Source organism: Solea senegalensis, linkage group LG5, assembly GCF_019176455.1.
Source record: "Solea senegalensis isolate Sse05_10M linkage group LG5, IFAPA_SoseM_1, whole genome shotgun sequence".
NCBI lineage: Eukaryota > Metazoa > Chordata > Actinopteri > Pleuronectiformes > Soleidae > Solea > Solea senegalensis.
Window position 1 is genome coordinate 1,076,107 of NC_058025.1, and position 23,113 is coordinate 1,099,219.

Below are 23,113 nucleotides of genomic sequence, written 5' to 3' on the forward strand. Positions count from 1 at the left end.
GAAATGACTTAAGATAAAAAATAGTAAAATAAGTGAGTAGTGAAATAAGATAAAAAACATAATTCCGTTTCAGCAACAAAAACCTCAGATAAGTTAAAATAAGATAAGATAATTCTTTATAAAGGGGAATTTATTCTAAGTCTTTATTTTTTGTTAATCCACAGGTCGTGACCTGACGTCAGATTATTAATAATCTGATGGTGACACGTCATGTTTGAACAAACTCACGTCATCAGTTTATTTCTGACGAGAAACAAGAAACGATGAGACTGTGATGACGCTTGTCACTCACTGTGTGTGTGTGTGTGTGTGTGTGTGCGTGTGTGTGTGTGTGGTGAGTCATTTTTGGACAAACTCTCCTCGTCTTGTTTCACCTGCAGCTCTCTCTCTCCTTCTCTCTCTCCTTCTCTTGTTTCCTCTCCTCTTGTCTCCTTGATGATGATGATGATGATATGCACTCTCTCTCTCTCTCCCTCCCTCTCTCCCCCTCTCTCTCCCTCTCTCTCTCACTGTGAGTGAGCGTCAGTCACCCCGGTCTCTAACGTGGAGGCAGGAAGCGCCTGGCTGTGATAATCTGAGGCTGAAGTTCGCGGTGAGTGAGGGAATCTTAATCTTAATTTCACTCTGTGTTTTTTTCTCTGCTTCTGATTTTGTTTCTATTTGAATTGAAGCTTCACGTCTTCATGAACGACACAGATGTTGATTTCATTCATATTTAATCTGTAAAGTGGATTTATTCTGATTTATGATGTGGGATTGTGTGTGTGTGTGTGTGTGTGTGTGTGTGTGATACGACGGGGACTCACACTGATCTATAAATAGATGATTTATATGAAGCTATTTCTGCTGTAGTTTTATCAAATTAACTTGTGTATTTAATAAATAACAAAAAAACACAAAGACGAGCAGACAGAAGAGCAGAGAAGATGAATGTTTATAAATAGACGGGAAGAGGAGAAATAATGGATATACAGGAAAAATGTGTGATAAAATAAGATTAAATGAGATTCTATAATAAGACAAATTAGACATAAACATGATGAGATTCTAAAATATAACATAGATCATCTCAGATAAGTAAGATAGTGATAGTAGATATTTATAAGTATATATATATAATTAACATGACCAATTATAGAATACAAATTTGGTACGTTTGTATTTTTAGGACGACACAAATATAAATGTACATTATACTCAACATACTTCATATTTTGTGCCTTTATTCTTTATTTCTATGTCTTGTAACTGGATGATTAATAAAGTTTATTTATCTTTAAAATTGTGTTTTGTTTACACCATTCATGCTAATGTGCTGTATACTTACAATTATAGAAGAGAATAGTTTGTAGTTAAATGTAAACAAATCGCTGTCAGATTCAAATCATTTTTTAACACAATGATTTGGTCATTTCTGCGCTGCTGCACACAGGAAGTGATTTGTTTTGTGCCAAGACGTCAAAACAGACTGAGGCGATAGCAACATTGAGCTGGCAAGATGGCTAGCTAGATATATAGAATAAATAGCTAGCTAGATATCAAATAATGTAGATAGCTAGCCACAGAGATAGGTATCAAATAACGTCGCTAACTAGCAACAAAAATAGATATCAAATAACGTGGCTAACTAGCAACTAAGATAGATATTAAATAACGTAGCTAACTAGCAACAAAGATAGATATCAAACGCAGCTAGCTAGCAACATAGATAGATATTAAATAACATAGCTAGCTAGCAACAAAGATAGATATCAAATAATGTAGCTAAATAGCAACAAAAATAGATATCAAATAACGTAGCTAACTAGCAACATAGATATAACTTTTAATTTCCCCTCAAATAAAGCAGCTTAGCAAAATCCAAAAAAAACAACAACATGGACGCTCTACTTTTCCTCCTCTAATCTACACTGAGTTTAAAAAACGTTCCACATTACAAATCTCGTTAATCTCCACAGACACGATTCATTTCACATCTGTCAACATAATTCTGTTAAAGTCAACGGACGAAACATTCAGAACGAAATGAAATCACTAAATCAAAGTCAAGACGGAGCAGCTCAGACGTTCACTCACAAATCCATGTGAATCTCTCATGTGGAGAGTTTTTAAATAAAACACAGACATTGAGATTCTGGAGGTTCTTGATATTTTCTGAAAGTTTTCTTTTTTATTCATTTATCCACTTAAAAACCAACACAGCCATTTAAACTATAGAATCAAATTCTTCCTTCAAATTTAGTAGAAATGATCAAATTCAGACTTAATTTAAACATTTAAACAGCGAGTGCCGAAACTAACAATTGAGGATTGAGGAACCATCGGCTGATTTTCTTTTCTTTGAACAGATCCAGACTCAGTTCCCGTCTGATTCTCTTTACGCGTCTCTTTAGGTTTGAGTGGATTTATGCAACAACACACTATTGATGTGAGTCTGGATCTGTGCACTGTTTCGACCTCTCGCCGCGTAAAGGCCATATGGAGAGATATTGATTTGTTTGGAGGGATTAAGAAGGAGGTTCAGATCATCTCGGTGCAGGTCAGCTGACAACCACATTCACACCAAACATTACTGAGGTGTTTGGTTAAAAATTCCTAAAAGTACAGGTCGATAAAATCTCCTGCTGTGAAAGTCCATCCATCATCGACCAGTTATCCAAGATGGTGTCGCGGGGGTAGCAGACTTCCCTTTCCCTGTCCACATCGTCCAACTCAGTCAGAGTTGGACGATCCTCAGGTCCTCCCAGGCCAGCAAGGAGATATAATCTCTTCATCTGGTCCTCGGTCTGCCCCAAGGTCTCCTTCCAGTTGGACTTACCAGGAACATCTCCCTAAGGAGGCGCCTCAGTGGCATCCTTACCAGGTGCCAGAACCACCACTGGCTCCTTTCCACGCACAGGATCAGTGGCTCTACTCCGAGTTCCTCTCTGATGACTGAGCCTCTCACTCTTTGTCTAAAGGCGTCATTCCCTGTGAGGATTTCTCAGGAGTTCTGCACTTGAGTGTCCTGTGAAGCATGAAATGTCCTAGCCAGAACTGTTCTTGTTCTTGCCCCCTGAAGAACAAGAACAAACGGATCTGGTACAGGCCTTAAGGGAGACCCCATCGTTCTCAGATAACCCATTTCGGCCACTTGTATTCTCGTTCTGTCGGTTATGACCCATAACTCGTGACCGTCGGCGACGGTAGGAACAAAGATCAGCCAGTAGATTGAGAGCTTTGGTCACAACGGAGAGGCAGCGTGAAGGTTGTACCGCTCCCACTGCTCCGAGTCTCCGGCCAATCTCACGCTCCATTGTTCTGTCAAGACCACGAGATGCTTAAACCCGTTCCACACATTACGCTGTAAAAGTCTGGAACATGATGTCGTATTAGTGGCAGTTTGTGTAAATTTAGCATTTTTCATTATGATTTATCCGACCGTTCTTCCTCCCCTCACCTCTACTCTCGTCATTATTCCCTTGTAGGAGCCAAAGTTAAGTTAGTTTAGTTCAGGGTTAAGCCGGGTGGTTGATGCAAGATTTAACACTTGTTACAACGCAATTTATTAACGGTTGAAGTAATTAACTGTTGGCCTTAAGTCTTTGATTAAATTAATTTTCTCGCAAGGAAAGGTTATTTTGTTCTTTAGACAAAAGCTACCATGGACACCTTGATATCGTTGATGGCTACGATAGATAAAGGAACTAGAAGGTATGTACTGAAAAGTGTCTAGCGGTTGGATGAATGTGTCTGTTTTAGCTGTACTTTGGTCAAAAACCATGATATACTTTGGTGTAACAAGGTTTTTTTGACCGTCAGGTCACTACGTGACATTAGGTTGTGTTGTCTTACTGTTGGAATCTGTAGATCGTCATTCACAAAGTGAACATCAAGGGAATATTTCTGTGTGTTGTTACGACAAGTGGAAATAAATGTGGAAACTTTTCACACAACTCTCCCTCGCCTTCGTGATTGATGATTTACAGTAACAGTAACAGATAAGACTACTCAGTGGCTTTGGAATGAAGTGTACTACACCACTACACTCTGCTATGATTGGCTGAGTGACATCACGTGGTGATTTGAAGCTGGATTTGTAAATGCCATAAAGACTGGAAAAGTTGTATCATATTGTTTTATCATGATGTTTGTCAACTATTGCCTGTAGTTGGACTAATAAAGTTGCTTGAAATTGAAATAAATATATTTGAGCAGATACTTCTGTGTCTCTTTTCAAAGGTCGTGGATTCTGCTGCTGTGAGGAAGCTGAGATATTCTTGTGCCTTCAACCACAGCGGGAAGAGTGCGGATGTTTCTTGCTGTTCACCAACCGTCCAAGCCTGAAAATTGGTTTCTCACTCCAATGTTTAAGAAAATGGACTTGACTTTTGGGCCAAAACTGCAGTTTCTGCTTCAGAGAACATGCAAAGAGTTTGCAGTGTGAGACCTTTTGGATTCAGTGATTTCAGCACTGTAGATGTTTTTCCTTCTCTCGCGGCGTCTTGTTGTTTTATTTTTTTGCTAATGTAACGGCTCGTTTTCCAGACGCATCGTCATTCAAATTATGTTTTGACAAGAACAGACTTAATGTGATGGTAACCCTAATGGCCTTAATGAAAATCCCCCGATGATCCTCTTTTCCTGCCGTGGAGAACTTAAACACTTGTCGAGCGCCGGCGTGGAATCGTAGCAGATGTTTCGTTTGCTGGACGACATGAGCCCAGTTCCTCTGACGCAGAACTGCTCCATTAACTGCAGCCAGGTGTTAGTGCCGCAGCTCGATGTGGTCAAAGCTGTGGTTCTGGGTTTAGTGCTTGGCGTTTTCATCGTGTTTGGAATTGTGGGGAACATCCTGGTGATCCTCTCAGTGGTTTGCAATCGACATCTGCGCACGGTCACGCACTACTTCATCGTTAACCTGGCGGTGGCCGATCTGCTGCTCAGCTCCACTGTTCTTCCTTTCTCTGCCATTTTGGAGATCCTGGATCGCTGGGTGTTTGGACGGATCTTTTGTAATGTTTGGGCAGCTGTGGATGTGCTCTGCTGCACCGCCTCCATCATGAGCCTCTGTGTTATCTCCGTTGACCGCTACATCGGGGTCAGTTACCCTCTGCGTTACCCTGCCATCGTGACAAAGCGCCGAGCTCTGCTGGCAGTGGCGCTGCTGTGGCTGCTCTCTGTCGTCATATCCATCGGACCCTTGTTCGGATGGAAGGAGCCCCCTCCGGAGGACGAGTCCATCTGCAAGATCACAGAGGAGCCCGGCTACGCCATCTTCTCCGCCGTGGGCTCCTTCTACCTGCCGCTCGCCGTCATCCTGGCCATGTACTGTCGGGTTTTCGTGGTCGCTCACAGAGAGAGCCAGGGTCTGAGGGAGGGCCACAAGACCGAGAAGTCCGATACTGAGCAGGTGATTCTGAGGATCCACCGGGGCAACACGACAGTGTCAGAGGACGAGGCCCTCCGCAGGCGCACGCACTTCGCTCTGCGACTGCTCAAGTTCTCGCGTGAGATGAAAGCCGCCAAGACGCTGGGCATCGTGGTCGGCTGCTTCGTGTTGTGCTGGTTGCCTTTTTTCCTGGTGCTGCCCATCGGTGAGTATCATCGTTACTGTCTTGTTGAAACAGCAGGTTAGCTTAACTTAGCATCAAGACTCAAACAAATGGACTTGTAGTTTCGTTGAACTTAAGTATAAAATAATAATAAAAAGCATCAAGACTGAAAACGGGGGGAAGTAGTAAAATAAACTCTGCTTCTTGCAAATTCTTAGAGAACTTTACGGATGATTTTATCACTTTCTTCCACCTCCTTTAAGTCTGTAAGCTAAGCTAAGTAAAGCTACATCTCGAGTGAACATAATTCTTATATTTATCAAAAGAGCCCATAAATCACACGGCTGTAACTCCCTTTCCACAGACGCATTCATCAAACGTTTGACACGCGCAGATCAATTGAACCGTTTTAGTGACTTTAATAGAATTCCTGTTTCAGCGGGAGCCGAACACTGAACTCACTGACGCTCGTGTATCGACCGCTTGTGCGGCGTCGTTAAACGCGCTCAGAGTCGACAGGTCGACGTTCTATAAATATAAATCTCTGCTTCTCCCAGCGCGCGGTAACAAATCCACAGAGGTCGAGATCAGCGTGTGAGTCAAAGCTGCGCTCGTGTGTCTGTGACTCAGCTCCTCAGAGAATCCGTGAGACTCATGTCACAACACACAACAGATCGAGAGCAAGGAGGTGAACTGGTGTCGACACTGTGAACCGAGAAAGACCAAATCTCAGAGGGATTACATCCATTCCGTGCTCTCATGCTTGTAAATGTAGCCGCTTTCATTTCATGACGGGGGGAAAATTAGAGAAGCCAAAGACTGAACCAGAGCTCGTTTACTGCATCAAGTTACAGAACCGTGGCCACAGGAGTCTGCGGACGATGAGGCTGCGCTTTGCTTTGTCATCACAAAAAACTTTTCCCTGATACAGTTCTGACTCGACACGTTTTCTTTTCTTTCTCCATCAGTGACAGAACCTGACGACGTTCAGCTGAGCCGACACTCAAACGTGACGTCAACAGACTGAAGGTCACTGAAGAGTCAAAGACAACAACTGTAGATAAAAATCCTGAAAACATTCACGTCAATCTCCAACGTTTAGCAAAGCAAACGTGATCTGATTCATTTACAGTGTATTTTCACAGAAGTCTCTGTAATTTACCGTTTAATTATTAACGTTTGCTCCGGGCCTCGTGAAGACGTGGACCGGCCCTGCATAAGAACATGAATCCAGATCAAGGCCGTCCACAATAACAAAAGACTTCTTTTTTCCCCCACACACACAGCTGGGAATAAAACAGGCAGAAGATAATTTCATCTCCCGCTCTCCCTCCCTCTCTCCCTCCCCCTCGTCGTTGCGTCGGCCGCTGTATCACAATCTCATTTTTCAAAAGCTCACGTCTGAATGTCTTTGACGGTTCATCCAATAACAGATTTCAAGAGACAAGACTCTGCAGCGGAAGATAAATGATGGACGGATGAATTTCAGCCGCACACAAAAAAAGAAACATCGGACGTTTGATTATTTGAATTTCTCTCAAGCAGCAGCCACAGGAAATGTAACCACGACGACGATGAGACCTGTTATTGTTCACGTTATCTCTACATCAACATCTGATCACTGATGTGTGGAAAACGTCCTTTAATCAGCCTTTTATTTTTAAGCAATTTCACTAAAACTCTAAACTCAATAAGAGTTCAGTAAAATAAATCATTTAAAGTGGATTTAGATTTGAGCGACGATGTTTTTCTCTCAGTTCTTAAAGAAAACCTGACAAAGACAAACGTGGAACTGAAGAATTTACATCCCAGAGAAAAGGGGGAAGAAAATCAATAAAGTACATTTACAAATATTTATTTAGGAGCCAATTTGACTCAATCTCAGTCAAAACTGAAGATAATCTGTGCATAATCTCACAATTATGACTGTTTCAGATTATTTTGACTTGATAAACGAGCCATTACTAAGAGATTTTGTGTGTGTGATGAAGAAGTCACACTTTTAATCATTATTTCAAATATAAACGCTGAAAATACATATAAATAAAATCTATATATATATATATATATATATATACATACATATATATGTATACATACATATATATATATATATATATATATATATATATACATACATATATATGTATGTATATATATATGTATATGTATAACATTCACCGTGAGCTCGTCAGGACGCGCGGAGACTGCGAGCTCTACGAGTTTTATCCGACGATGTTTTGCAGGGATTATTAGGTTAATATACATTGTGTGTTCCCACTAGCCACGCTTCAAGACTCTAGTGCTTGCGTTCCATGCTACAAACGGATCCGGTCCAGCCTACATCCAGGACATGATCAAAACCTACACCCCAGCCCGCCCACTCCGGCTCGCTGCCCCCTCACTGAGAGGATCGCAGAGGCACTCGCAGAACTCCAGACTGTTCACTGTCCTCGCTCCCAAATGGTGGAACGATCTCCCCATCGACATCCGGACAGCTGAAAGCCTCCACATCTTCCGACGCCGACTAAAAACACACTTATTCCGACTCTACCTCGACTAAGACGACAAAACAAAACTTGTACATGGCACTTATGACTAGCACTTCATAGTTTGATCTACTTGAAGCTCTTACTTACTTCTAGCTCTTATTTGTACCCAAATGTTTAAATGCACTTTTGTAAGTGGCTTTGGATAAAAGTGTCTGCTAAATGACATGTAATGTAATGTTGTGTGTGTGTGTGTGTGTGTGTGTTCACAGGCTCCATGTTCCCCGCGTACCGAGTGTCCGACACCGTCTTCAAAATCACCTTCTGGCTCGGTTACTTCAACAGCTGCATCAACCCCATCATCTACCCGTGCTCCAACCACGAGTTCAAGAAAGCGTTCCAGAGTTTGCTGGGACTCCGCTCTCCGACGCCCCGACAGAACCTTCAACACCTGAGCCCGGGACGGACGACCCCTCAGAACCTGCAGGGTCACAACCAGACCCCGACTCTGGGCCCGGACCACAGTCCTGCGGCGGCGGCGTGTCTCCTCAGTCCACCGTCCTCCAGAGAGAGCAGGGACTGTTCCGGACTGTTTTCCGGACGCACCGCCGGTGGCTCAGTACCGGTGGAGACCAGCGGGGCTAAAGTGGCCAAACTGTGCAGTAAAGGTTTCCACCAAAGCTGCTGCTGCCGTTTCCTGCGCCGTGGAACTCAACCACAGGAGTCACAGTGCACACAAACACCTGCTGTCACAAAACTCCCCGCCATTAAAATCCACCGACTGTCGCTGTCGGTGAAAGGACAGCCCGTGTAATCCCTCGTGTGTTTCCAGGTCACAGGAGGATTTTCTTCTTCCTTTTTTTTTACCTTGTTCACATTTGTGACAAATGATGACATTAACCTTCCTCCAGGGTCCCGGTAGTTCAGACCTTCAGGAGAACATGTGACGCAATGTTTCCCAAACAGATGAGGGAATTTTCCAATTTGTATTTGCTGAAAATCCTCGTTTAATCCTTCAATTATTGATTTCAGAAACACAAATTGAAAAAATGGACGACTTCCTGCTGAGTCGAGGCCACGGTTACGGTCGACTTTTTTGTTTGTCTTGGTCTAAAATATCTTCCCACCAAGTTTCGGGAAATTCAGTGGAACTCAATGTATGCCGAAGTTACAGGGCACTTCCTGTTACGTGGCGAATGGTCGAAATTCGCCAAAATGGACGCCAAAATCATCATCTTGAGAGTGTGGCTTCCTGTGGTGGTAATTCTTTGTGAACACCAAAGTTGCAACTACGACAAATAAACCATCCATGTCGTCCGATATATTCACATTGTATAAAAGTCGTGAAATTGTTCGGATTAGGGCGACAAACAATGGAGGAATTATAATTTGAAAAACATCTTTTTTTTTTGCCTCGTCATCAAAATCTTCAAAATCAAGAGTTTTCTACGTTTCCCGTTAAAAAAAGGTCCAGTGTGATGGAGTCAGTGACATCTAGTGGTGAGACGTGAGATTGCAACAAACACACAAACAAATATCTGCTCTTAAAGTTTACTAAACACATCAGGGAACTACGGTGGCCTTCAAGGACCATTCAGGCTTCTGTAGAAACATGAAAGAACAGATAAAAGTCAGAAAAACACCATTATTTTACACTGATTTTACAAAACCCACATTTTAAGCCAATAATTCCTCCAGGTATCACACACCGGCCCTTTAAGAGGATTTTACTGTCACTTTCTGAAGCATTAAAATAAAATAAATCCTGCATTGGACCAAATAAAAAAATCCATATTGTAAAAAAGCTGTGTTTGTTTTTTTTTTCTCCTCTCGACACGACGATGTTCACGTTTGAAAATGTGATGAAAAAAAAAGAAACACGAGGATGTCGCACGTTTTTGTGTCACGTGATAATAAAGTGGAAAGGGAACTTGACTTGTCGCCGGTTCAAGTCCCCACCAGGTCAAAAGGGCTGGGATACCCCTGAGCAAGGCACCCAACCGCCATTTTCCTGCCGGGCGCTACTCAGTGTCGCTGCCCACTGCTCCTAATTCTAGGATGGGTCAAAATGCAGAGAATAATTTCCCTAAGGGGATTAATAAAGTATTTAAAAATATAAATAATGTGTCATATTTTACAAACTACAGAGAAAAGACTGGACGTAAGGATGTACTGAAGAGCCACCAGGGGGCGACTCTGATGGTTTAACCGGAACATTAACGGGATTAACGCGAAAATGATCTTCTAACGGCAGGTAAACGTTTTCAAACACTTGTGCTGCTTTTCTACTCCATGGTCCCGACTCATAGCTCCTCCTCAACGTGGGCGGAGTCCGGTTAAGTAGAATTTGGGAACTGATCGACAGTTCGACAGTTAATTCATTTACAGATTCCGAACGATCGACGCTGTGATCGACGTCGTGACAGTTTGTGAAACTCACTGAAACCTTTATTTGAATGATTAGTTTGAGTTGTGCTGCTCACAAACAGACTTTTCTCATGAGTGACTTTAATCCATCCACGCTTCACTGACCTCAGTGCTGACCTCAGTCCTGACCTCTGACCCCCTCCCAATGCTGCTTACAAAAACCCCTCTGTCAAATTCAGTCAAGCAAATCTCAGACTTTCTTTCTTTCCGTCTCTGAGGTTGTGACCTTTGTGTTTCCAGGTTTATCTATTTCTTTTATCTGTCTCCTTATTTTTTATCTATGAAGAGTGAGCGTTTACTGCGACTTTAAATCTGTCAAAGTGTCTCTGCGTTTACACAGAAGCATCAAAGGGCGAGAGGACGACCTCTGGCAGCAGCAGCAGCAGCATCATCATCATCAGCAACAGCAGCAGCGGCATCAACATCATCAGCAGCATCAACATTATCAGCAGCAGCATCAGCATCATCATCAGCATCATCATCAGCAGCATCAACATATCAGCAGCAGCGGCAGCATCAGCATCATCAGCAGCAGCATCAGCATCAGCATCAACATCATCATCATCATCAGCAGCAGCAGCATCATCAGCAGCAGCAGCATCAGCATCATCATCAGCATCAGCAGCAGCAGCATCAGCATCATCATCATCATCAGCAGCATCATCATCATCATCAGCAGCAGCAGCAGCATCATCAGCAGCAGCAGCAGCATCAGCAGCAGCAGCATCATCATCAGCAGCATCATCATCAGCAGCAGCAGCAGCAGCATCAGCATCATCAGCAGCAGCAGCAGCATCATTGATTTACTTTCTCCTGACCGCACCGATGTCTCCGGCCTTTGTGAGTCACAGAGACGACGCAGAGTCCACATCATTAGTCCAGTGTCGTCCTCGGGCGCTTGAAGTTCAGAAGCGGCAGAAGACACTCTCTGAGAGAGCGGGGGAAGAGGGGGAGAGAGAGAGGAGGACAGTTTCTCCCACAGGGAGACAGAAACGCTTCATCTGTGAGTGTGAACATTTAAATCTCTGCTCCGCCGCGGGGAAGAGTTTACTGCTGCAGTCAGTGAAGTGATATAAAACCATCACCAGGTCTACAGCAGAGCCTTTTTATAGCTGTTATCATGTTACACAAACATGACAGAACACATCCTGGTCTGTTAACATGTTGCTGAGATATAAACTTGGATTTGTTCAATGGGACTAAACCAGGTTAGATTTAAATTACCACCAAATCCATAATCTTTAGACTCTTCAGATTCATCTCAAATATCTTTCCCATCTGATTTGTTTTCACTGAGATATTTTATTTTTATTTTAGAGTTTTGCCCATTATAAGTGAATAGGGTTTCTTCAAAGTTTGATTATGTGACAAACTTGTTCAACGGGACTGAATTACGTGACATTTAAATTCCTGCCAAATTCATAATCTTCAGACTTTATCAGATTGGGATGAAATTTAGTCTGATTATAGAGTGTCTGATCCTGTATACATATACCAAATTTTGTTCAAATCCAATACGTTTTTGCAGATATATTTTAGTTTTATTTTAGAGTTTTGCCCATTTAAAGAGAATGGGGTTTCCTGAAAGTTTGACCGTGTTTTGTGATGTCATCACTGGGCAGACTCTTACCAAAATTGAATGGTAACATACTTATGCGATCAACTACCCATCACAAAAAATTCAGACTGATCCGTCACAAAACTGCTAACAGAAGAACAAACTTACAGAAACTTACAGTCTGACTTTTCTTCATGCTAGCTCTCTGAATCCTCCAATACACACCATTAAAAGAACTTCTGGAACAGACTGAAAATTCCATTCATTTTCAGCTCTAACTGTGAAAAAATCTGTGGAGTTCGTGAAAGAGCTGAATTTAAGGATGAAAGTCAGAGTTTTTGTGAACGTTTTAAAGTTTGTACCCTGAAATATGAAGAATGGACTTGTTTTTTATAGATTTATTTTTCTTCATTTTAAATCTCTCGTCTGTGGAACAGTTTTCAACATTTGAACATTTTCAAACCTGATTCTGCAGTTCTTTTTGTTCCAGTTCATCAGTGAAAAAACTATCACAAGTCTTTGTCTCCACCTAGTGTTTGACTGTGTCTCTGCACTGATGCTTCATTCACTGTCAAGTATGTGTGACGATTTCTGGAAAAAAAATCAGCAGTTAAACTACTACTGCTACTACTACAGTACTTCTACTACTAATATTCATACTACTAATGCTACTACTGTCGGTGTGGGGTGGGCAGCTCAGTGGTTAAGACCGGTAACCTGTGTGCAGTACATCATGGTCGCAAGTCTAAAAATACTACTACTACTTCTAATACTCTCTCATACTGTACTTCTACTAATACTACTCATACTGTACTTCTACTAATACTACTCATACTGTACTACTACTACTACTCATACTGTACTTCTACCACTACTAACACTCATACTAGTACTACTACTACTCATACTGCTAATACTACAAGTACTACTACTACTCATACTGTACTCCTACAACTAATACTACTCTTACTACTACCTTACTTAATACTACTCTTACTACTACTACTACTACTACTACTACTACCACCTTACTTCTACTAATTCTTCTAACACTACTACTACTACTGCTCAGGATCAGATGTACTCAGTGTGTTTCAGGTTCTGTGGATTTAAAAACAAACACTGGAGAAGTTCATTCATCAGGACATTTTCCCGCCAACATGGAGCCTCTTTGGTCATGTGACGTCATCGTGAGAAAAAACAGACACAACAGACTTTGTTATAATCCTGAGACAGATCCAGACTAGACCAGTTGGATTTAACTAAACCGATTCAAGGATTTGGGATCTCACAGAATCTCGTGTGATTTAGTGTGAATTCAGAAAATAAACATCGTTGTCGTCACTGAACAGCTGTTGTGTGTGCGAGATGTTTTGTGCTGATATTTGATGTAGACAGAATCAACTTTGTCTTGTATGACTTTACGTTTCTAAACAAAAGTACAAAAACATCTGTTTCCCGGTCAACTCGCGGTAAAATAACGTTAAAATCACGTCTGTTAATCCCTCACACGACAGGATTATCTGGTAAAATCAGACTAAAATTGGAGGGAAAGATCAGGACTTAAAACTTATCCTCTAGTGTGGGGCGGGGCGTGAAAAAAACCAGTCATAAATGTAAGTTTAATTTGAGTTTTTATTATTATTATCATCATTTATATCCACTGAAGTCAACACAGATGATGCTGCGTCAAAGGCTGACGACACACGTTGTTTCCCTTTAAACCCTGAAAACCTACAAAACACACACGACCGATAAAATCATCATCATCATCATCATCATCATCACCACTGTTTACATCATCAACAACCATCGTTCCTCAAATCACTTCACATTATAGATTTGCATACGGCAAAAAAAAGAGAGAGAGCAACCAAACAAAGAAACAGAGAAGCCAGTGTTTGTACAGCGTGGTCACATGATCATGACGTCACTTCCTCTGACAGTGTCAGGCAGACAAACGGATGCGTGAGGGAAGAAGAAGAAGATTATAATCTGATTATCTGTTAATTCATTCACAACACTAACACGGAATACGGCGGCACACTGTCACAGAGTCCAGAAACAAAACCAAAGGATTTTCCTTTTCTTTTTTTAACCATCAGGGTCTGAAAAGATCGCAGTTCTTTAAAGAGCCTTCATCGATACAGTGAGCAACAACAGGCAGGCAATAATAATAAAACACGCGCACGCACACACACACACACACACACCAAAGAACATGTTTGCAAGCTCATGTACACGTTCAACTTTTTATACAAGTGCAAAAACAAAACAGACGTCCACCACGACGACGACGTGTGGAAGCGGGAAAACTCATCAGCGATGGTCGTTTTAGCACCGGGTTGTCGGAAAAAGAATCTTCCGTCGGGTTTGTATGTTCAACAACATCGCACGCGACGATTCTACAGATGATCGGAAGTTTGAGCGCTTGACAACCGATTAAAAAAAAAAACAGGAGGAAAAACTTTTTAACTTTACACTCTTATTCTTGTAAAAATAAGTGAGTTCATATTTTTCCTTTTCAGTGCAGACAGCGCTTTAAAAAAGAAAAAAGAAAAAAAGAAATCGTCAAAATGGCCACTTGATCCAAAATGGCTGCCATCCTGTTCTGTTGGGGTCGTGGGTCGCATTTACTTTTGTTTCCCGTCCTGAACCGAAACACACGTTTACCAATTTTCATTCATATACGTGAAATCGGCCGCGGGAGCGACTGCTTCAAGTGGGTGTGGTCGTGACATTAGTCCCGCCCACTCACAGAACCACATTCACCATGAGTTACGTTTCATGCATGTGTTTAGTTCCCCAAATTTGCGAGAACACAGAATAATAACAACAACACCTTTTTTCATTATGATTAACTGACGGAGTTAAAAACATAAAAAACAAAAAAACGTTAGCATTTTCCAGCTCAAACTGATGATGACGATTTTTGTGTCAGCAATATTTCTGTACTCTAACTCTAACTAACAATACCAGGCCTATATCAGTGCCATATCAGTTGTTTCACGTCTTTTTCTCTAAAACTATATATACGGACGCACTTTCTCAAAGATCGTGACTCAAATCACATGACGCACAAAGTAACGAGTAATTTACAGCCATATTAGCGACGAACCACATCTGAATTCGTGAACAAATCATTTCTAAGAGATGTTAGTTTTATGGATGTTATTTAAAAAATTTTTTTTTACACATAAATCTTTAACGAAAGTGTGGAAAAATTCTGCTATTTTTGGGAGGGACCCACATTTTTTTCCCCGCAACCCATCTGTGGGCCCCCATCCAGAGTTTGGAAACTGCAAAACCAAGAAAAACATATAATGGAAAAGTAAAGAGTAAATAGGAAATAGTTTGTGCTAAATGAAGCATTTACGTGAAATGTAGTTTTTTTTACTTTACTTTTTTCAAAAAGCGGAAACCAATAACGATACTTTTTATCGTATCGTATCGTAAAGAGCAGCGATAAAACATTTGCATATCAATTGATGGAAAAATGCAAATAAACAGCACGAAACAGTGAGAATTCGGAAGTGAATTTTGACGCATTATTACTTTCCGCAACAAACGCAGCAAAATACGCAAAAATAAAAAAGTTTTACATGATAATTTTCAGTGGAATTCCGTCACAAATCACATGGACTGTCAGAAAAATATTAACATAAAAAAAGATCTTTACAGTGTAGCAGTGTTTACGAACAGCGGAGACGTTTATCGCAACTAAAGCGTGGTCACGTCACATGATGTCACATGACCACTAACAGCATATTTTTCAAATAACATCAGGGAAATAAAGCAGCACGGAGAAAAAACAACACTGTAAACAGCTGCTGACTCATGTTTTCTCAGATTTCTGAGCCGAATGGAACGCGTCCAACAACGGCAACAACAAAAATACAAAAATGTAAACAAATGTTCAAAAATGTTCAATAATGAAATGAAAACAGCTGCTTCACGTCATGTGATCCTCGTGTAAAGACAGTGGAATGTGGCAGGAAACTAAATGGAATGGTGCCTTTTTATTTTTAAAAATACATGAGGTGACGTAGTGTGTGTGTGTGTGTGTGTGTGTGGGGACAGGTGGAGTTCAGGTGATCACATGATCACGAGTGACCTCGTGTCGCGCTGCACTCCCCCTCCCTCCCCCGCTCACGTGACATCACAAGGTTTAGCCCAGGCTGGTGATGTTGGCTTTTCCACCAGGGGGCGCCACGATGCGCTGAGTGTTGCGACGGGGGATGTTGTCGTCGACTTGAGCTCCTAGAAGAAAAAAAAGATTGTACATTACGATGCGATTTAAATGCTTCGTAGTTACAGAGCGGGAAGGATACCGGGACTGTTGACAAAACGACTACGACTTCCCCTTTAGCCCTTTCACAATAAAGTGTCCTTTTATATTAAAGGAATACTTCACCGATTAGCATTTAGCTTTGTAGCATTAGAACAGGGAGAGTGAAATTGTGCTTCCCAACCTGAGTTTCCCGAGTTGAGAAATATTTTCCTTTCTTTGTTACGTGCTCACCACTGACACTTGGTCCTGTTAGCGTAACTGTTAGTAAAGATGGCGGACACTGTTTACATTCTGGGAATGAGGTCCCGCCCCCCCTACAAGTGGCTCTAAAAAGTGTGGAATTAGCGTTGCAGTTTCAAGCCTCGGACCGAGTGTCACTTGGATAAACATCGTAATTTTGATCCAAACGTTTGATAGTTTGGTGAAGACCCGTGAGGCTAAGCCGCAGATCTGGACTCACCGGACAGACTGAATCCAGACTGGTGAAGGTTACGCACAGGCTGCTGAGCCGACTGCTGCTGCTGCTGCTGCTGCTGCTGCGTCATCTTAGCAGGAGACGTTTTCACCGAGGAGACGGTGGACATCAGTTTAGGAGTCGCGGTCACCTCACACACCGGTCCGTCATACTGACCTCTGGGGACTCCACGCAGCTCTGTGAGCTACAAACACAGAGAGGACGTGGTTTAGACCAGGATCCTGTGAGGGTCCTGGTCTGAGCTACAGCAGCCACTTCAGTGTACACTCACCCTGCTGCGAGCCTTTATCCTCTTGTAGACGTGGTCGGGGAACGGTTTGCGGGCGACGTAGCGGCCGCAGCCCTCGCTGGTGTGAAGGCTTCCCTCCTCCAACACGATCTTCCCCTGACTGATGACCACGGATGGAGCTCCACGCACTTCTGTGCCCTCAAAGATGTTGTACTCCACCGCCTGAGAGCAGAGGAGACGCCGTCAGGACCACGACGGGAAACTCTGCAACATTCTTAAATGTAGAGTTAGAATATCTTTCTACTTTCTGTCATTTTTCTGCTTCTTAAATGTGAATAATTTCTGGTTTCTTTGCTGCGTAAAACTAATAAATCATCACAACTGATTATTTTTTGTGTGTGTGGAGAAAAACTCATCATTTCCAGGTTTGACAAACACTGATCAACATTTTCTGATATTTTCGAGACCAAACAGGTAAAAAAATGGAGAAAATAATCAAACACATTAATCGATGAAGATAATAGTCGTTAGCTGCAGCTCTAATGATGTTAGGAAATCATGCAATGACTCGCAGTAAACTGAAATTTACAAAAAAAAGTGTCAAAATAAGATGAGGATGAATTCTGAATAAACATAGAGCGGATTTTGATCGGACCAGGTTGTGGGTCTTGGCTGAGATGATCTTGGTGACGTCCGGGTCCCAGAGCACGAGGTCGGCGTCAGAGCCCACGGCGATGCGACCTTTCCTGGGGAACAGGTTGAAGATCTTGGCAGCGTTGGTGCTCGTCACCGCCACAAACTGGTTCTCGTCCATCTTTCCGGTCACCTGATGGAACCATGGCACGGAATTCAGGAAGTTTAGAAGAAAACTAAAAACGTACGCAGAAAAAAAAAAAAAGCTGGACTCACCACACATTTGTCCCAGATTATGGACATTCTCTCTTCAGTGCCGTTGGTTCCCTCTGGGATTAAGGAGAAATCATCTTTTCCTATCGCACGCTGAGAAGTCTGGAACGTGCAGTGAGCGCTGCCCGTCACCTGCAGGTCTCCACTGGGTTAGACGGACAGTTACAAAAACAGTTAGTCGTTTATTAAAAGTAGAGTACTTAGAGTGGGCGTGACAACAGAGCAGTTACCATGACAGCAGGGAGTTGAGGTAGTCGGAGGTGGTGGGATCAGGGCTGAGCGGTGGAGAAGTGACAAACGCTGCAGCTTTGGCCCAGTTCTTGCTCCAGTAGTGAGTTCCGTCCGTGCCCAGACTGGCAGAGATGGGTTCTCCGTAGACCACCGCGCCTGCAGGAGAACACCAGCCGAGGTCAGTGCAGAGTTTCACTTCTCAACATCCTGAGAACATACGTGTCTCGATGCTGGACGCATGGACGATTTGTTTCAGCACTTCTTACTCGCCGCTAACCTCTCTTAATCAATCAGTTGTTTTGTCCAAAAATGTTGATCTGTGTTCTATAAATCTGGTTGAAATCGATTAATATAAAAACTTAAGACACTGTAGGTTCCTGTTTTAACCTTTGCCTTTTTTTAAAAAAAATAATAATAATATTACAATGAATATTGTATACTTTTTACTGAGATATTACATATATATAACAGAACTTTAAAATCATTACTTCTCTTCTCCAAAGCAGAGCTGCAACTGATGCAGGCTGATATTTCAGCTTCTATTTTCTACTTTCTGTCATTTTTCAGCTTCTTAAATGTGAATATTTTCTACTTTCTGTCATTTTTCAGCTTCTTAAATGTGAATATTTTCTACTTTCTGTCATTTTTCAGCTTCTTAAATGTGAATATTTTCTACTTTCTGTCATTTTTCAGCTTCTTAAATGTGAATATTTTCCGGTTTCTTTGCTCCATAAAACAAAGGAATAATTCAAACTGAATGAAAAACAAGACATTAGAGAACGTCATCATTTCCAGGTTCAAGATTTTAAGAACCATAAAACAATTAATGAATGAAAAACACGTCATGGTTAGTTCTTCTCACCCCTCTTCCTGGCCAGAGCGATGACATCAGCGGCGCTCTTGCTCATCACCTTGGTGATGTAGAGAGGACAGTTGGTCTGGTTGGCGATGGTCACAGAGCGATTGACTGCCTCGGCCTCCACCTGCGCACACACACACACACACACACACACACACACGTCACCACCTTTCACAGTTTACGTTGCTTTATTCTCTGAAGCTTCGTGACGAGTCATCGCTTTCACCTCCTCTGGACGACTGAGCACGTGTCCTTCAGGTCCGGTGATGCCCAGCTCCAGAATACGTCTCTGCTCCTGAAAACATCCACACAGGAACATTACAATCGTTGCTTCTGGAGCTCATAAGAAGAACAGAACGGTAAAAGGAGCTGGTCATTTGTTTAAAAAACAGAATACAATGGGGAAAAAAGGGGGAATTTAAGAGATAAATGCAACATCAACACAGATTTCTTTGCTCTGTACCTCTGCAATGATGTCTCCATTCTCAGCATGCACCTGTGCAATAGCGCCGAGATCCCTGACGACACTGAACACCTCGTAGATCTGAGAGAAGAAATAACACACACACACACACACACACACTGATCAGCTCAAGGTCAGAGACGTTTAACAGCCTGGCAAACAGAGACTCCACTGCGGTCTATAAAACCTCCTCACATTTAAAGCTCATCGTTTGGTCCATAAAACGTCAAAAATGGAAAAATGTCGATCTGCGTTTGTCAAACTTTTGAAATGACAATGTTCTCAAATGTCTTGTTTTGTCCACAAACCAAAATGAGTCCGTTTTTAATGACTTCTTTGTTTTATGGAGCAAAGACACCAGAAAATCTTCACATTTAAGAAACTGAAACAATCAAAAATCTTCTTTTAATCATGAAAATAGCTTCATACCGATGACCTAAGGATTAATAATAGAGTAATGGTTTCATCTCTACTCTGCACAGACTGTATAAATGTAAATAAAGCTTAGTCATGTTATGGGTTTGTTTCTATTTATAGAAGAATATTTGTTTCACAGATGGAAAACAGATAAAAATGACTTTAATAGTGTGTGATATCGGTTTTTGGAAATGGCGATAAATTTATTATTTTTACAAAATATTTTGAGTAGATTGAATGAATTAATTCTACAGTAAACCACAATGATCTCTTTGCTGTATAATCTTTAACTATACCACCACCTGGTGGACACGGAAACACAAGTATCCCAATATCATCTTTTTCTTTATCGGTTTCCATCAACAAGGTACGGAGCCCTGGAGGTGACATAGACGGAATGTTTCTCGCACGCATGATTAAGTATAAATACTAAGTATAAAGCGGGCGTCCCCTTAAAAATAAATCTGTCTATGTCACCTCCAGGGCTCCGTAACATGGAATCATTTCAAGAAATGTCTTCGTCCACATGAAACGCCCTGCGAAAATGCAAGGGTTGCGTTCAGGCTTTCAGTGCAAATTAAAAAAAGCTGATGAAATAAAAAATAAATAAATAAATAAAAAAAGCTTAAGCAGATTGTCCTGAAATGGTTTCCATGTGTACAAAGGTTGGGGACGAAGAGCAGCTTAACAAACGATCGAGAGGCAAAGCGTACCTGAGAGTCAGAAAGTTGGAAAACATCCTTATAAGCCAGATAGACCAGGAAAGAGTTGACACCTGAAGATAGAAAACTTATGAGAGAAAACAGCCAAAGGTGGAATAAAGAGAACCAAAGAGGGGGAAACCCAGAGCGAAGCAGCGATAGAGTTACTGTTGTTTTGTTCAGTGGGTAAAACAAAAGGTTAAAGATGTTTAAAGGGTTTGTTGTCGACGTACCATGGTCCTTCACCAGAGTCTCCATGTCCTCCTGAGTGCCTTTGTTCCACTCAGTGATGTCCACGTGCAGAGAGTAGTCGCAGCAGGACTTGCTGTCGGCCCACTCCCTCCACTGTTTGAACGCGGACACCAGGCCGGTGCCGGGTTCTGGCACCACATGGTCGACTGTGACACACAAACACAAACACAAACACAAACAGGTGAGGATTAACAGCAAAAACACAGCATCGTTTCATCACAACTGCAGCTGCAGCGTTCACAGAAACACAACACGCACTGATCATGGTGGTTCCTCCAGACAGAGCTGCACGGGTTCCCTGGTAGAAGTCGTCGGCCGACACCATGCCTCGGTCGGGCATCTGGAAGCGGGTGTGCACGTCGATTCCTCCGGGCATCACCATTCTCCCATGAGCCTCGATGATCTTCACTCCACCAGGAACAATGAGGTTGTCTCCGATTTGCCTGAAGGAGACAAACAAAGACAAAGACATCAATCAATAAATACGGGAACTTAAACTAGTAGAATAAATACATTAAGTTTCCCCTTAGCAACAACTGGGCAGCAGTGCTAATAGTTTAGCAGGCGATTTCTTTGGTTGTGACTAATCACAGATGGTCTTTTAACCAAAGATCACATGAGAAAATCTTCTGACGCCGTCAGAGATTTGGTGTGTGCGCTGCTACAACCCATGTGGACTGATTAACCAACAAAAACGTAACATGAAATCACTGCAACATGTACAAGGAATGCCAAAGATTATACGTATGACTGACTTCATTGAAAAAGTATTTTATGAAAGCAGCCAAGAAACAGTCAGAGTTGCTGCTAATTAACATTTATTTATTAAACTTTACAGTTCATCTTTAAATTGCACTTACTTGATGACGCCATCTTCCATGTAGATGTCAGCCAAGAAAGACTGATCATCGTTCACTATCTTTGCTCCTTTGACGAGGAGACGGTCACTCTGAGAGACGAGGAGACAGAATTTCACATGAGATTATTGATCCATCAGTGAGGGCTGGGCGATAAATCCACTTTATAGGCTGCTGTAGTTCAGACAGGATCCCTGGAAGTTGGGACATTGTTTGAAGACATTGTTTACAGTGGCAGGGTCAGCCATCTTGTTTATATGCTTGTATCTTGTTGCACTTTAACCTTGCAGGGACATTTTGTCCCTGTCACACAAGAAAATAAATAAATAAATAAACAAATAAAAAAACTTGTTGTGAACAATTCCTTTGTGACTTGTGGTTTGTTTTTAAACAATAATGAGAACAAACATGAGAAGTACACAAATCAACTAACATTTTATTTCATTTGCCATTTAAAACATACAGTATATAATATATTTTATTAGATTGGAAAAAATTCTGCAAAATGTGTTTGGAGACCCAAAGAAAATCTCCTGTGACCATCTGTGGGCCCCGACCCAGGCTTTGCGAAACCCCGCTCTATAGGCTGAAGTTGCAGCAAAGCTCTGCTATAACATTTATGGTGACATATATAGAGTTTATTATAAATAAAACACTAATAAATGATCAGGTGATGCAGCAGAGATGATGCTGACACATTTAAATGAATGGGTGAAGCTGCAGCTAACAACCGTTAGCTCGTGGCTTCTTCTTTCATCTCCTGTGGGAAACACATTGACATTTTTATTATAATAATAACAGTTGTATTTTGTTTTAAAGAGAACTCACCGTGATTTTGGGGATGTTCTTCTTTCCTTGGTACCCGGACATTTTCAGGATCCTCCCTTTAATAACACAGCTGTCCCCTGCTGCTCGGCTAACGCTAGCTGGCTAGCTCCGCTGAATGAACGGATGCTCCGCTTGTTGTTTGTCCGGGAAAACGACGCCCTCGGCGGATTCCGTCGAGAGTCAGTGACGTTCACGCGCAGCAGAGCGAACAATGAACATATAATTGACAGTTCGTCGTTGTGTTTGAGTCCTGGCGTTAGATTTTAAGGTGGAAGGAGGCGCAGACAAGCGGCAAGACCAAAGGGCCACGAAGAGACAACGCGCATGCGCACTGCCCCGCCCTGTAAATCTCCATGTTTTCTAATCAATTTCATGTTAATAATAAAAATAGTCATTTATTTACAAAAACCTATACATATAGATTGATATTTTATACTTAATTTAAATATTTTGTGTAGCATTGTCGGGTTTGTTCTGATATTTATGAGTTATTTTGTGTTTTATTTTTTTATTTAATTTTTAATGTTTATTCATTTTGTACTAGGTGTTTAGACCTGGTCCAGATGTTTGGACCAGTTCCAGATGTTTTAACCAGG

At 41.8% G+C, this 23,113-nt stretch overlaps 2 protein-coding genes across 2 annotated transcripts; one reads left to right on the top strand and one right to left on the bottom strand.

Moving 5' to 3' along the window:
* The first annotated feature begins 479 nt into the window (after positions 1-479).
* adra1aa (adrenoceptor alpha 1Aa) lies at positions 480-9,808 on the top strand. Its single transcript, XM_044025360.1, has 3 exons — positions 480-592; positions 4,222-5,576; positions 8,296-9,808. The coding sequence occupies exons 2-3, from the start codon at positions 4,676-4,678 to the stop codon at positions 8,835-8,837; spliced, it is 1,443 nt and encodes a 480-aa protein (XP_043881295.1). The 5' UTR covers positions 480-592; positions 4,222-4,675; the 3' UTR covers positions 8,838-9,808.
* A 3,817-nt stretch (positions 9,809-13,625) lies between these two features.
* Positions 13,626-22,831, bottom strand: dpysl2a (dihydropyrimidinase like 2a). The gene is made up of 14 exons (XM_044026686.1): positions 22,518-22,831; positions 21,693-21,781; positions 21,091-21,275; positions 20,814-20,978; positions 20,593-20,654; positions 19,463-19,543; positions 19,226-19,294; positions 19,003-19,123; positions 18,140-18,296; positions 17,913-18,054; positions 17,659-17,829; positions 17,046-17,225; positions 16,760-16,958; positions 13,626-16,268 (listed from the first exon to the last, which is right to left on the bottom strand). Exons 1-14 carry the CDS (start codon positions 22,557-22,559, stop codon positions 16,177-16,179), a joined length of 1,755 nt encoding a protein of 584 aa, XP_043882621.1. The 5' UTR covers positions 22,560-22,831; the 3' UTR covers positions 13,626-16,176.
* Between the last annotated feature and the right edge of the window lie 282 nt (positions 22,832-23,113).

Bases quoted from the DNA above. Each gene is read 5' to 3' on its own strand.
- adra1aa (XM_044025360.1), top strand. From the start codon at position 4,676: ATGTTTCGTTTGCTGGACGACATGAGCCCAGTTCCTCTGACGCAGAAC. The intron at 5,577-8,295 runs GTGAGTATCATC...GTGTGTTCACAG, and splicing joins TTTCCTGGTGCTGCCCATCG to GCTCCATGTTCCCCGCGTAC.
- dpysl2a (XM_044026686.1), bottom strand. From the start codon at position 22,559: ATGTCCGGGTACCAAGGAAAGAAGAACATCCCCAAAATCACG. The intron at 18,297-19,002 runs GTGAGAAGAACT...GTTCTCCTGCAG, and splicing joins CGCTCTGGCCAGGAAGAGGG to GCGCGGTGGTCTACGGAGAA. The intron at 16,959-17,045 runs GTGAGTGTACAC...CTGTGTTTGTAG, and splicing joins GGATAAAGGCTCGCAGCAGG to CTCACAGAGCTGCGTGGAGT.